General features: G+C 39.3%; 1 protein-coding gene across 1 annotated transcript; it reads left to right on the top strand.

Moving 5' to 3' along the window:
- The first annotated feature begins 9,356 nt into the window (after positions 1-9,356).
- LOC111878690 (protein cornichon homolog 1) lies at positions 9,357-11,053 on the top strand. Its single transcript, XM_023875201.3, has 4 exons — positions 9,357-9,715; positions 10,082-10,263; positions 10,355-10,477; positions 10,748-11,053. Exons 1-4 carry the CDS (start codon positions 9,641-9,643, stop codon positions 10,839-10,841), a joined length of 474 nt encoding a protein of 157 aa, XP_023730969.1. The 5' UTR covers positions 9,357-9,640; the 3' UTR covers positions 10,842-11,053.
- Positions 11,054-13,320: the final 2,267 nt, after the last annotated feature.

The raw sequence follows: 13,320 nt of genomic DNA, 5'->3' as shown, positions 1-13,320 counted from the left end.
GGTGCGAGTAGGTCCTTTGTGTCCTTGGCCTTTAGTCAGCATATTGGCGTTAGTCGTGAGTCGTTGAGTCGACCTTTGAGAGTCTCTATAGCTGACGAGAAGGTGATTCGTGCTACGGAGGTTCTTCGGGGATGTGTACTAGAGATCTTCGGGGTTGAATTTCCGATTGACCTGATTCCTATTGCGATGGGGGATGTCTGTGTCATCGTGGGCATGGACTGGTTGAGCCGATTCGGCGCTGTCATCGACTGTGAGCGCCAGTTGGTGACCATACGAGACCATAGTGGGGGAGTTCTTTCGGTGTACGGTGAGGGTACCCGTTCAGGATCAGCTTTTTGTTCGGCCGCTAGAGCGAGGCAGTGTCTACAGCAGGGCTGTAAGGGTTATGTGGCGTATGTGATGGATACGCGGGAGGTTTCCGAGAGACCGAAGTCAATTAAGGAGGTCCCTGTGGTGCGTGAGTTTTCAGATGTTTTTCCCGAGGAACTGCCGGGAGTACCGCCTGTGAGGCAAGTAGAGTTTAATATCGATCTGGTTCCGGGGGCAGCACCTATTGCTAAAGTGCCCTATCGTCTTGCACCTCCAGAGATGCAAGAGTTGTCCTCGCAACTCCAGGAGTTGCTGGGGAAGGGATTCATTCGGCCGAGCAGCTCGCCATGGGGAGCACCTATTCTGTTCGTCAAGAAGAAGGATGGTTCACACCGGATGTGCATTGATTACCGGGAGTTGAACAAGCTAACGGTCAAGAACCGTTACCCGTTGCCGAGGATCGATGATTTATTCGATCAGTTGCAGGGAGCATCTTGGTTTTCCAAGATCGATCTGAGGTCAGGTTACCATCAGGTGAGAGTACGGGATGAAGACGTCCAGAAGACAGCGTTTAGGACGCGATATGGGCATTATGAGTTTGTGGTGATGCCTTTTGGACTCACCAATGCCCCGGCTGTGTTCATGGATCTCATGAACAGGGTATGCAGGCCGATGTTGGATCGGTCAGTGATCGTATTTATCGACGACATTCTGGTGTATTCGAGATCTAGAGAGCAGCATGAGGAGCATTTGAGGGAGGTCCTCGAGGTATTGAGGTCGGAGAAGCTTTATGCAAAGTTCTCCAAATGTGACTTCTGGTTGCGGGAGGTCCAGTTTCTAGGACATGTGGTTAATCAGGACGGGATATTAGTCGATCCGGCCAAGGTTGAGGCGGTGATGAGTTGGGAGGTACCGAAGTCACCTTCTGAGATCAGGAGTTTCCTTGGGTTGGCAGGGTATTATCGGAGATTTATCAAGGATTTCTCCAAGATCGCAGTGCCACTCACCAGATTGACCCGAAAGGGTGTTACATTCTCATGGGGGCCCGAGCAGCAGACCTCCTTTGAGACACTTCGCCAGAGATTGTGCGAAGCCCCGGTATTAGCTCTCCCAGAGGGGATGGAAGATTTCGTGGTATATTGCGACGCATCAATTTCGGGATTGGGTGCAGTGTTGATGCAGAGGGGTCATGTGATAGCTTATGCGTCGAGGCAGCTGAAGCCTCATGAGGCGAGATATCCCACGCATGATTTAGAGTTGGGGGCAGTAGTGTTCGCTCTCAAGATTTGGCGTCACTACTTGTATGGGGTTCGATGTACGATATACACGGACCATAAGAGTTTGAAGTATCTGATGGATCAACCCAACCTAAATATGCGTCAGAAGAGGTGGTTGGATGTGGTCAAGGATTATGATTGTGAGATCCTGTACCACCCAGGCAAGGCTAATGTGGTAGCCGATGCATTGAGCCGCAGGGCGGAGAGCACTCCATTGCGAGATGTATGCTTGAGACTGACCGTGATGACTCCTGTATTGGATGATATTCGTAGGGCCCAGGCAGAGGCTGTGCGACCCGAAATGCAGAAGAAAGAGCGGGTTGTGGGGTTAATCTCAGAGTTTGTCAAGGATAGTCGAGGCCTTATAACGTTTCAGGGACGGATTTGGGTACCGTTCATGGGCGGTACGCGTATTACGTTGATGGAAGAGGCTCATAGATCGAAATTTTCGATCCATCCCGGTGCTACAAAGATGTATTTGGACTTAAGGAAGGAATATTGGTGGCCCTGTATGAAGAGGGACGTGGCATGGTTCGTTGAGAGGTGCTTGACCTGCCGTAGGGTTAAGGCTGAGCACCAGAGACCGCATGGCAAGTTACAACCATTGGAGATCCCCGAGTGGAAGTGGGAACAGATCACTATGGATTTTATCACCAAATTGCCAAGGACTGCTAGGGGAGTTGACGCAATTTGGGTGATTGTGGATAGGTTGACGAAGAGTGCACACTTCCTTGCCATCAGTGAGGGTTCTTCAGCGGAAAGGTTAGCGGAGATATACGTGAAAGAGGTGGTATCTCGGCACGGGGTGCCGATCTCGATTGTGTCAGACCGCGATGTGCGCTTCACTTCCAGGTTCTGGAAGAAATTCCATGAGGAGCTGGGTACTAAATTGCATTTTAGTACCGCATACCATCCCCAGACAGACGGTCAGAGCGAGCGGACGATTCAGACGCTGGAGGACATGCTCCGGGCGTGTGTGTTAGACTTCGGGGGTAGTTGGGATGCGTATTTGCCATTGGCAGAGTTTTCCTACAACAACAGCCACCATTCGAGCATTGGTATGCCGCCTTTCGAGCTGTTATATGGTAGGAGGTGTCGGACTCCCATTTGCTGGGGAGAGGTGGGACAGAGAGTGATGGGCAGCACGGAGATCATACTCCAGACGACAGAGCAGATTCAGCAAGTGAGACAAAGGTTATTGACTGCCCAGAGCCGACAGAAGAGTTATGCAGACAGGCGCCGATCCGAGCTGGAATTTCGAGTCGGCGACTTCGTTCTCCTGAAGGTCTCTCCTTGGAAAGGAGTGATTCGATTCAGGAAGAGGGGCAAATTGGGGCCCCGGTATATTGGACCTTTTCGTGTGGTTGCAAGGATAGGTCGGGTAGCCTATCGGTTGGAGTTGCCAGCAGAGTTGGGTCAGATCCATGACACTTTTCATGTATCGCAGTTGAGGAAGTGCATAGCCGATGAATCGGCAGTGGTTCCATTGGGGGATATTCAGGTGGATGCGAGCCTGAATTACGCGGAGAGACCAGTGGCGATCAGGGATCGGAAGATCAAGGTTCTGAGGAACAAGGAAGTACCTCTGGTTTTGGTTCAATGGCAACACCGTAAGGGATCAGAAATGACTTGGGAACCGGAGCGCGAAATGCGGGAGCAGCATCCGGAACTATTTGTAGAGTGAGACTTCGAGGGCGAAGTCTAATCCAAGTGGGGGAGAGTTGTAACAGCCCGGAATCTCAGGTATTATTAAAATTATGTTTTTGGGGTGATTTAAGAGGGGACTCGGCGAGTTGGAGCCTAGACTCGCCGAGTAGGATCGCAGACTTGGTCGCGGGTCCGCGACTGGACTCGACGAGTCCAGATATGGACTCGGCGAGTCGACGCTGTTCAGCAGAAACCCTAACCGTTCAGTTTGGATCGTATTTAAAGCCTCTTAGGCCGTCATTTTCAGTCTTTTGGTCGATTGAGAAGAACCCTAATCGCTGTGGACGTCTGGAGCAGGAGAGAAAGCTTTTGGAACTTGGAAGAATTGGTTAGGCAAGAAGAAGAGGGATTTGGCTAAAAGAATATCAAGGAGAATTGAGACCTGAGATTGGGGGACACAGAGAGTGCGTTTTCAGGTAATACTCGGACCAATTCTGTTATTTTGATGTGTATGTAAGTTTAGGGTTTATGAAACCCATTTAGTGATTTGATGGGTTATGATGTTGTTACCCAAACGTTTTTACCCCAGTAATGAGATGCTTAGACGTCCAGAGGGTCCCATGGTTGTATATTGTTGGACCATATGTAATTCAGGAAGCAGTTACTCGTTTGCATGGCATGGACTCGCCGAGTTGTTCTTTAGACTCGGCGAGTAGCTCGAAGATTTACTGGGACTCGCCGAGTTGTTCATCAGACTCGGCGAGTGGAGTCGGGGTGGCCCCGCGATTCTTCCACGAGAACCTCGTCGAGTCAAGAGGGATACTCGACGAGCAGAAAGGGAATATTCAGGAATTTGTGAGGACGACTAGACTCGCCGAGTCGCCATGGGACTCGCCGAGTCCGGTTGAGTTGACCGTTGACCGTTGACCAGAGTTGACCTAAGTCTGACTTCTTAGGGATAGTCACCCTTAGAAGTTATAAGTGTTAATGAGATATGTGATGTTATAGGAAGGTTGTAGCTCGTCGGATTGTGCACGAGTGATTTCAGGAGTTGCTAGCTTTCAGCATTTACGAGGTGAGTCTTCTCACTATACTGTACCCGGAAGGGTTTGACTGTGTGACCGGAAGGTCGAATATGTTATGTGATATGTATGCTATATGTGGTAAGTTAATTGTTATGTATGCTATGTATGATATGTGGGCCGGAAGGCGATTATGTTATGGGCCGGAAGGCGTTGTAATGAGGACCGGAAGGTCAGGGCCTGGAAAGGCGTATGTGTGTAAGTGTATAATGGGGAACTCACTAAGCATTTATGCTTACAGTTGTTGTGCATGTATTTCAGGTACTAGCGAGGACCGTGGGAAGGCGCCGGCATGATCGACACACACTGAAGATGGTTTTTATGATCTTGGGATTTGAATAATTGTATTGACTGAATAATTAACTAGTTATGCCTTGTCTTAATGGAAATAATTGTGTTTTAAAAATGAAAATTTTGTTTGAAAAATTTGAGTCGTTACACGCCAGCTCATGACGAAAGAAAACAACGGACTCTATACTGAACAAAGTTTTGGTCAAATGAAAGAAACGTCTGATAAATGACGATGCATCCCTGGCATGCTCGATAATGTACTCCTAGTATGTTCAACAATGCACTCCTTGTAACTGATCTCGTGTTTCCTATTTTCTATGTGAAGTTAACACTCCTACATATAGTACCGCTATGTGTGCATACATACAAATAAAAGTGCTTTACTAACTGAAGGGATACTTTTATAACCATGATCCTCCATGGTACCATGACCATCGCCCGTCATACACAAGTTGTGAATACCTAAGATGAGCCAGGCAGTCGACTAAGCATCTCTGCCTCAAATCCTCAACCAATTAAGGAAAGGGGACCTAAGCGGAGTCACTCACTCTAAGTCTGTAACATCTTAGTTGTGCATAACCCTGATGTATATGGTGAGCCATAATAGCTTCTCTAAAGGATCTTTTAGTTTTCTTGAATATTACGACCTATTTCAACACGTGAGTTGTTATGGTTACTTTTAAGTATCATCCCCAAATTTTAATCTTATATGAATATAAATTAATTTTAAAAGTAAATACTATTTTGAAAAAAAAAACATACCACTACTCGTCGACGACTCCGAGGTAGATTCTCTTGCGGTGATCATCAGAATGCGTCCATCCGCTCCTAAGTTCCTTATTATTGGGTAGTCCCTCTGACGTTGTCCAGTCTCACCACAGCCATAACAGGCTTGGTTTTCTTCAGTTCCGAGGACTTGGGAGATCGGTTGAGCCGGTGCCCTGCAGAAATGGACTGTGTGTCCCTTTCTGTGGCAATTTAGACACTGCATTTCCCGGCATACTCCAGTGTGGTGAAAGTTGCACTTTCCACACTTCGGAAGGTTTCCAGCATAACGACTGGTAGGTGCTGAAGCAGTAGGCGTCGTTGCGGCGTACATAGTACTAGCTTGTTGCTCTTGCGGAGTGTCTTGTGTTGTTTGCTTCTTCTTCCTCTTCTTCCCCGACTTTTGATTATAGTCCTCTTCCCTAGATGACTCGGGAATAGGGACTTTTACGTTGTGGCGGACACCATGATCGATGAGTCGCTGAGCCAAGCGTTTAGCACTATCGAACGTGGCTGGGTTAGAAGACAGCACATTTCCCTGGGTCGGAGCAGTCAAACCCCAAATGTATCTCTCTATCTTCTTCTTCTCCGAGGTAATCATCTCGGGACATACAGCTGCTAGTTTGCTGAACCGGTCCGTGTAGGTCACTATGTCTGAGCCGACCATAGTGAGATCCCATAGCTCTTGTTCCAGTTTTTGAATCTCGCCTAACGGGCAGTATTCTTCCCGCATTAACTCTTTTAGGTTTTCCCAACCTATTGAGTTTGCCACTGATAGGGTCAGTGACTTAACTGTTGGAATAGTGTCTAAGGCTGCAACTATATTAGACAAGTATTTGACCCGGTTGTGCATGGTCCTTTTGGGTTGCCTTCACCATAGCAACTTGATAGGATGATTTATTAAGAGAGAGTAAATATTATTAATATATTATGGGAATAATATAAAGAATAATATATTGTTATTTGATTAATATAAGTCATAGAAATAATTGGAATTAATTTGGTGACTTAAAGAGGTTAATTAAATAAAGGTGTTTACGGCCCTAATGAGTTTACAATCGTAAACTCATGGCCATTTATGTTTATGAGGGTCCTAAAGGTCATAAGGAAGCATCCTAAATTCAAGTCTAAGCCTTAGGAAGTGTTTGTGGCATCAAAACACCCCTAACTTGAGTTTTCGGCCCTTGGACCATTTTGGCTTGAGTTTGCGGCCGTAATCACCTATGGGTGATGGTATTTTGATTGTTTTGAGTCCTAAACACATCAAGGTAAAGTGCTAGGCTAGTCTCTTGGCTTAAGGAAAGCATTTAAGGCATTTTGGCACCATAAAATGGAGTTCATGGCCCATGAACTTCCTTGGCCGTGAACTCCCTTCTAGCCCTTGTTTCTTAATGATTTTGAGGTTTAAACAAGTCATGAGTAGTCTCTAGGTTCATTTCCAAGGTTTGGAGGGACATTGGGCACACTTTGGCCCTAAATTTAGTGTTCACGGTCCAAGAGGATCTTGGGCCGTGAACACTATTTCCTTGGTGTTTTGGCTGATTTTTCATGTTATCTAGGCATATATTACACTTTAATACACTCTAGGTTGAAGTACTTACAATTCGGGGTGATCGGGTGAAGATCCTTGAGAGAGAATTCGGGTTTTCTCTAGTTGGAAATGTAAGAAATGAATCCAAAATGGCTAAGTTTTCCTTATATAGCCTTGAGGGTTTTTTGTCCGAATACCATTTTTGGACCGTAAAATTCCAAACTCTTGAAGTTTTGGGCACTTATTGCAACATATTAAACCCTAGGGTATCCCATCTCCTGATATCTTCTGGAGCACTAACTTTAAAACACTCAAAATTATCCCAAAAGTTTGAAAGTTAGCAGAAACAGATTTGACTTCAATTGTAGTGGATGGTTTTACAGAATGAAAACTCTTGGGTTGTCACATACTAGCCCGAATCTACGAGCGTTACAACTAATGGAGGAGGAATTTGCGACACAAAACACAATCCTCATCCACCTTCCTATTTTTCTCGCAGAATGTACTTTGTAAATTTGAGAAATCATCGTAGTCTCCGACGAGGCTAGGTGAGCCCAAGGTTGTCGACGAGGAGAAGTCCCTTGAGGTTGTCAGAGGAGAAGTCAGCAAGGCGATGCAAGGTGAGGTAATGGAATTATCGATTGTTGCAGAGGCCAAGGAGAAATGAGAGTGTTTTCTTTCTTGAAAAAACCCTAGCTTGAATGGTCCTGCATTTTTGTGGAATTTATTTTTGATATTTTAAGTTCGAGATGTACGTTTGAAAAAAAAAATTAAAAAGCGACATTTCAAGACAACACCCGTTTAAGATAAGTGCCCTCCGTGTTATTAATTTTTTTATTAGAAACTAATTTTAGGGAACACACAAATGTATGTCCTCTATCCTTCAAATTTTGGAAACCTAAAATTATTTTTAGGACACACAAAATTTACGTATCGTAAATTAGCTTGTATCATTTTTTGCGTGTCATTAAAGGACTGTATTCTTGTAGTGAGGTATGAGAGAGCCATGAAATTATGATGCCTAAGGGTCTTATTTATAGTCTAGGTAACTTAGGAACAAAGCAAGATTTGAATGATTAAATAATAGATTTAATCTCAATCCAAATTTTTTCCTTATCAACAACTAGGAGGCTTTTGGAAACCCTAAGAAAGGCTCCAAAACCGTCAAGGCCATGGACTATTCTAGAATTTCCTCTTTTTTTTAACTATTGAACAATTACAATTCACCAATTGCAATTTTAATTAGTTCCAATTAAACCCGAATTAATTTCAATTAATTTTGATTAATAACTAATCAATTCTAACTATTTATAATTAATTTATTCTTCATATAATAAATTAACGCATCATCAATCAATTTCTAGTTAATATATTAATCACATAATATATTAACAAATCATTTTATCTCTCTCCTTTGATCAACCAAGTCATTTCCTAGTTATGAGGGCAACCCAAAAAGAACTTTACTTTTATTCATCAACATTATACCAATTTGGTTAGGACCTTAGACACTCCAATCTAACATGAATAGCCACCAAAACATGATTGCCTAAACATGGTCGGTTTTGTAAACGAGCCATGATTTCCCGCCCTAATTCAGGTCTGCAGGTTGTAGTCACAACCGCTTCGTATGTTCTGTCATTCTACAATCAAAAGAACCATTAATCATACAATTTAGCATGTATGTTCCGGAGGGCATTCCGAAATACATAGTACCAGACCACTATTCTGGATCACAATTCTGGAATTGCGGATATGGATTCTGGAACACAATTCCGGATAATAACAATCTAAATCCATATTCTAAGTGTTACTTCGTATTCCAGGCATGTTTTACGGATTCATTCCAGACTAGTCAGAATGAGTATATTTCTAAGTTTTTTTTATATGTGACATACATATAAGTAAACGTAATCATATGATTGTTTTTAAACCACTAAACATCACAGAAAAACATATGAGACCTATAAAATTGCATAAATTATATCGATGTTAATGTATAATTTGTAGTAAAGACATATAATTATAACTTACATATAAAAAGTGAATCTCTAGAACGCTTTCAGAAGAAGATGTTTGTGATTTACTGGATTCGAAGTGCCTCTAGAATGTAGGTTTCAAACGGCCTCCGGAATAAATAAAGTCGAGTAAAGTAACTTTGAAACGTATTAATCGGGGGGAATACAAAACCGGGTCGGGTCGGATCGGGTCTTCTAGAAGTTACCATTTACTAAAAATGGGTCTGGAATATGAAGTATACTCCGTAATGGCCATTCCGAAGGACATCTGATGAGCCGGTCTACCAAAAAACGAGTTCGAGTTCATTCCAGAAAAAATGGTTATTTTGCAAAAAAATTATTTAAATGAATTATTTATTTATTTAAAAATACATGCGGTAGTATACTCATTTCAATGCAATCTAGTGATTTTGTATTTTTTTTTTTTTAATATTTGGTGGAGTTGAATCGAACCGATCTCAATTCGGTTCAAGTATACCCTGGTCGGTATACCGGTTTATTTTGTGTGGCGGGTTGGCGACGAGTTTGATATCCCATCGTCTCACAAGTCCTTGATTGCTTCGATTTACTAAAGCAGTGTGCAATTCAAACCCAATACACAATCCATCCAATACAGACGTCACAAATTCGATTTTGTTCCATCTGCAAAATGGCAACGTAACATTGGGGCAATTTCCTTCCAAATTTGCGTGTTCGTCGTCCTATCGTCTGCAAATTTTGATGGCATGGGAAGTAATTTTGTGGATCATCTTCTTTATCATCAACATGGTCCTTATCGCCTCTAATCTCTATCAGGTATCACATCATTACAAACTCCTTCACTCCAATTCGTTGTATATGTGCTCGTTTTGATCGTCATGAGAACTGTTGAATGTTAGGTTAGGGTTCCGATTTTTCGCCTCTACCTTATCGAACAATATAAATATTATTACGATATATACATAATAAACCACCAATAATCATACAAACAGTAGAAATTAGATACTTATCCTAACAATAGGACTACAAGATTATCCCAAATAATGAAATGGTTAATGGATAGATTTATTTTGTAAACAAAAACTGTGAACTTTTAGGTATTGTTTTACCCCTTTTTAATGAAAGTTTAGTTTTTTAGCTTTCTTTTCAAGTAGTTTCTAATGTTATCAATTGAACTTACAGATTGTATGTCTATCGGATTTGGAGTCTGATTACATGAACCCATATGAATCATCATCTCGCATTAATGCTGTGGTAGTCCCTGAAATGGTGCTCCATGGTGTATGTTCTGTTCTTCTTCTTGTGACAGGCTATTGGTTCATGTTCCTTCTTACACTTCCAATAACTATCTATAATTCCATGTTGTAAGTTTCTTTCTTCTTACTATTTTACTAATAATCATCTTTTTGAATGTGACATCTATCTTAATTTGCGTTCTCTTTTCATCTGTTTCAGATACATGAACAGACAACATCTTATAGATGTAACTGAAGTCTTCAGATACGTTGATGCTGAAAAGAAGTATCGGATTGCCAAGCTGGCAGTATACTTATTTCTCTTTATCCTAGTTGTCATCAGGTCAGCAGTTTCCTTTCATTTCTTACACAAAATCCCTCCATTCGTTCCAAAATCACGAGACTCATTTTGACTTTTGTGGTCAAACAAGTTATTATCAAGATATAATGAGATTTCTTTAATCTTGAAAAAGATGAATTCCACTTGTTTGACTTCAAAAAGTCAAAAGAAATATCTACATATTTGGAACCTAAAGGAGGAGATTAGCAAGTAACAATTTAGTACTATTATTATCCTGATATAATTTTATAATTTCTTTTGTTTGAAAAATAGATCTATGATTGCTGGAAAGTTCTCCACCATCTTAGAACCATTCCATCCTACTAATGAAGATCTTGACATCCTTTCTCATGTTCTAGAGTTTTAGTTCATCATAAACTAAAGAATTTAGTTGTTATAAAAGATTTGTAGTAGCTTTGAACATAATGTAATAAATTAAAGAATTTAGTTGTTAATTTTGGATTCTAAATTCTAAAGTAGAATGCATGAATTGGTATTGTGCAGGACGGTATTAGTGGTTATCGAGAATGTAATAGGTGATATTGATGAAGGATTACCGGGACTTGACTTTTTTTGATCTTTTTGATTATTTGATTATTTGATTTTTTGACTTTTTGAATTTTAAAATTTGCATATTTCGCCATAGTTATAGTTACATGAATTAAATATGATTTGTAAAACTTTTACATGCCTCGTTTTTAAGATATGATCTTCAAAACATCTTCGTTTGTGTAATTGACCGAAATGAGAAGCAAAAATATTCTGATAAAGATGTTCATTAGTTAGATTCATTATATTTGCAGCTGTTTTTTTTTTCTTACTCTTAAACGGCTTAATAATTTTTAATTTTTTTTGGAAGAAAAACCATTGATGATTTTGTTGTTTTATTTTAATCTAAGCCATAGTTTTACCTACAAAAAGAGCAGACGAGTTGTATTTTTTTACGAAGTAGATGATTTGATATGCTTTAAACAATATTAGATTATCTCCATGTAGGGAATTTAGGGCCTAATCAATTTCTACTAATTTTCACGAATTAAACTAAAAGGAGCCATATAAACCTACCTAATAACTTGCTATTCATTTGGATACTGATACAAACATACTATTAAATACTAATTTATTATATAAACATCAGTTTTCATATATGAAATTATAAAACACAAATCAGTTAAACCATTTTTACCCGGGCTTTTCCTCTTATGTGGGCCATTGATCCACCCCATGGTTCATGACTCAGACAAATAATTTCTGGCTCATGACTCAGACAAATTATTTCTGTCTTAGAATTAAAGCAACAACCTACACAATGTCTCTTAAAAAGGTAAATAATAATAATAATAATAATAATAATAAAACAGATTTTTTTTTCCCGTTCCAGCCTCATAAAATGGGCAGTAAATGATTTTGCAATCGATCATAACAGTTTTATAGATTCTTTCAATCTTTTTTATTATTTATTATTTCTTGATTTTCCTTTTATATATATATATATATATATATATATATATATATATATATATATATATATATATATATATATATATATATATATATATATATATATATATATATATATATATATATATATATATGGGGGGTCAACTTGTAAAAGACCAATCTACCCAACTTGCTTCTTTAGCCCCCTACTCATGGTTTTTTGTCCCAAGTTTTGTATAATTTTAGATATTTTTTATCAAAGAAATTATTGAGACCCCAGCCCCAGGAACATATCTTCTTTAGGCCCACTATGTTTTGGACCACGGTAATTTTATTGACTGTGATTGACTTTCCTGTCATTGGGCGCAAATGGCCTGCCCCATCTGTTACACCGTCCATCTCGTTGGGCCTTTTATGTTTCCTTTCCACATTAAATGAATAAATGATGATGAATAGTTTTTATGTAAACATACATTACTCTTGTATATCTATGTTAGGTATATACATAATATATAATATATATAATATATATAATATATGTTTTATAAGATTTCAATATTGATCTTAAGATTCTACAAATGATAATTGATATGGTCATATACTAGGATCCGTCTAAAGTAAGAATTATAATGAGATCTTACAATCCTAACTAGGATTTTAATATTTAACCTAATTCGATCTCACATCTATATTCTTTATTATATGATTGAGTCTCCAAAGTCCAATCATTCAAGTTAAAATTTATTGTTGCATGTCACAAGAAATCTCATAGAATATCACAATTTCATCGACTTATCCCGAATTAGGTACAACATCGTGGCACTCATGTTATTTCGTTGAGATCTTATACATATACTTATACATGATTATTGTGATTATTATTATTATTTTTTTGCTTAAGATGTATACTTCATTATTTTTGTCGTATGAAAAAACAAGAATTTGGTTAATGTTTATAGCATTAAAGTTAATTATGTCTTATTTAACATCAAGTTATAATGGGTACCACATAAAGTTACATGTAAATTTGAAGACTAGTATATTCCGATAGTATCTTTCGATCTCAATCCGATCTTACAATCATATTTTATAAAACACAAAATGATCTTAAGTAAGATTTTGATATTGACAACCTTGAGTTTATCATCTTTTGTTGTGTAGAAATAAATTTGTATGGTAAAAAGTATGATTATATGTATGGTGTTGTAAATAATTAAGTTATGGTTATTAACTATAAAATATTATTTTTTTACTACATTAATAAAATCCAATATAACTGTAATCATAAATGAATAAAACACAACAGTAATCATATATTAAAGAATGTAACCAATATAAGAAATCTAATTTTTGTAGTGATAAAGAAATTCATAATATTTTTAATCATAAATAAAACATAGTTTTAG

The sequence above is a fragment of the Lactuca sativa genome, chromosome 9 (genome assembly GCF_002870075.4).
Source record: "Lactuca sativa cultivar Salinas chromosome 9, Lsat_Salinas_v11, whole genome shotgun sequence".
In the NCBI taxonomy this organism is placed as follows: domain Eukaryota; kingdom Viridiplantae; phylum Streptophyta; class Magnoliopsida; order Asterales; family Asteraceae; genus Lactuca; species Lactuca sativa.
Note: the sequence above shows the minus strand (reverse complement) of the source record. Positions and strands in the feature narration are given on the sequence as shown.

What these genes read in the sequence shown, in the direction of transcription:
- LOC111878690 (XM_023875201.3), top strand. Translation starts at nt 9,641, where the DNA reads ATGGCATGGGAAGTAATTTTGTGGATCATCTTCTTTATCATCAACATG. An exon ending in TCGCCTCTAATCTCTATCAG is followed by an intron (nt 9,716 to 10,081) that starts GTATCACATCAT and finishes TTGAACTTACAG; the next exon opens with ATTGTATGTCTATCGGATTT. An exon ending in ACTATCTATAATTCCATGTT is followed by an intron (nt 10,264 to 10,354) that starts GTAAGTTTCTTT and finishes CATCTGTTTCAG; the next exon opens with ATACATGAACAGACAACATC.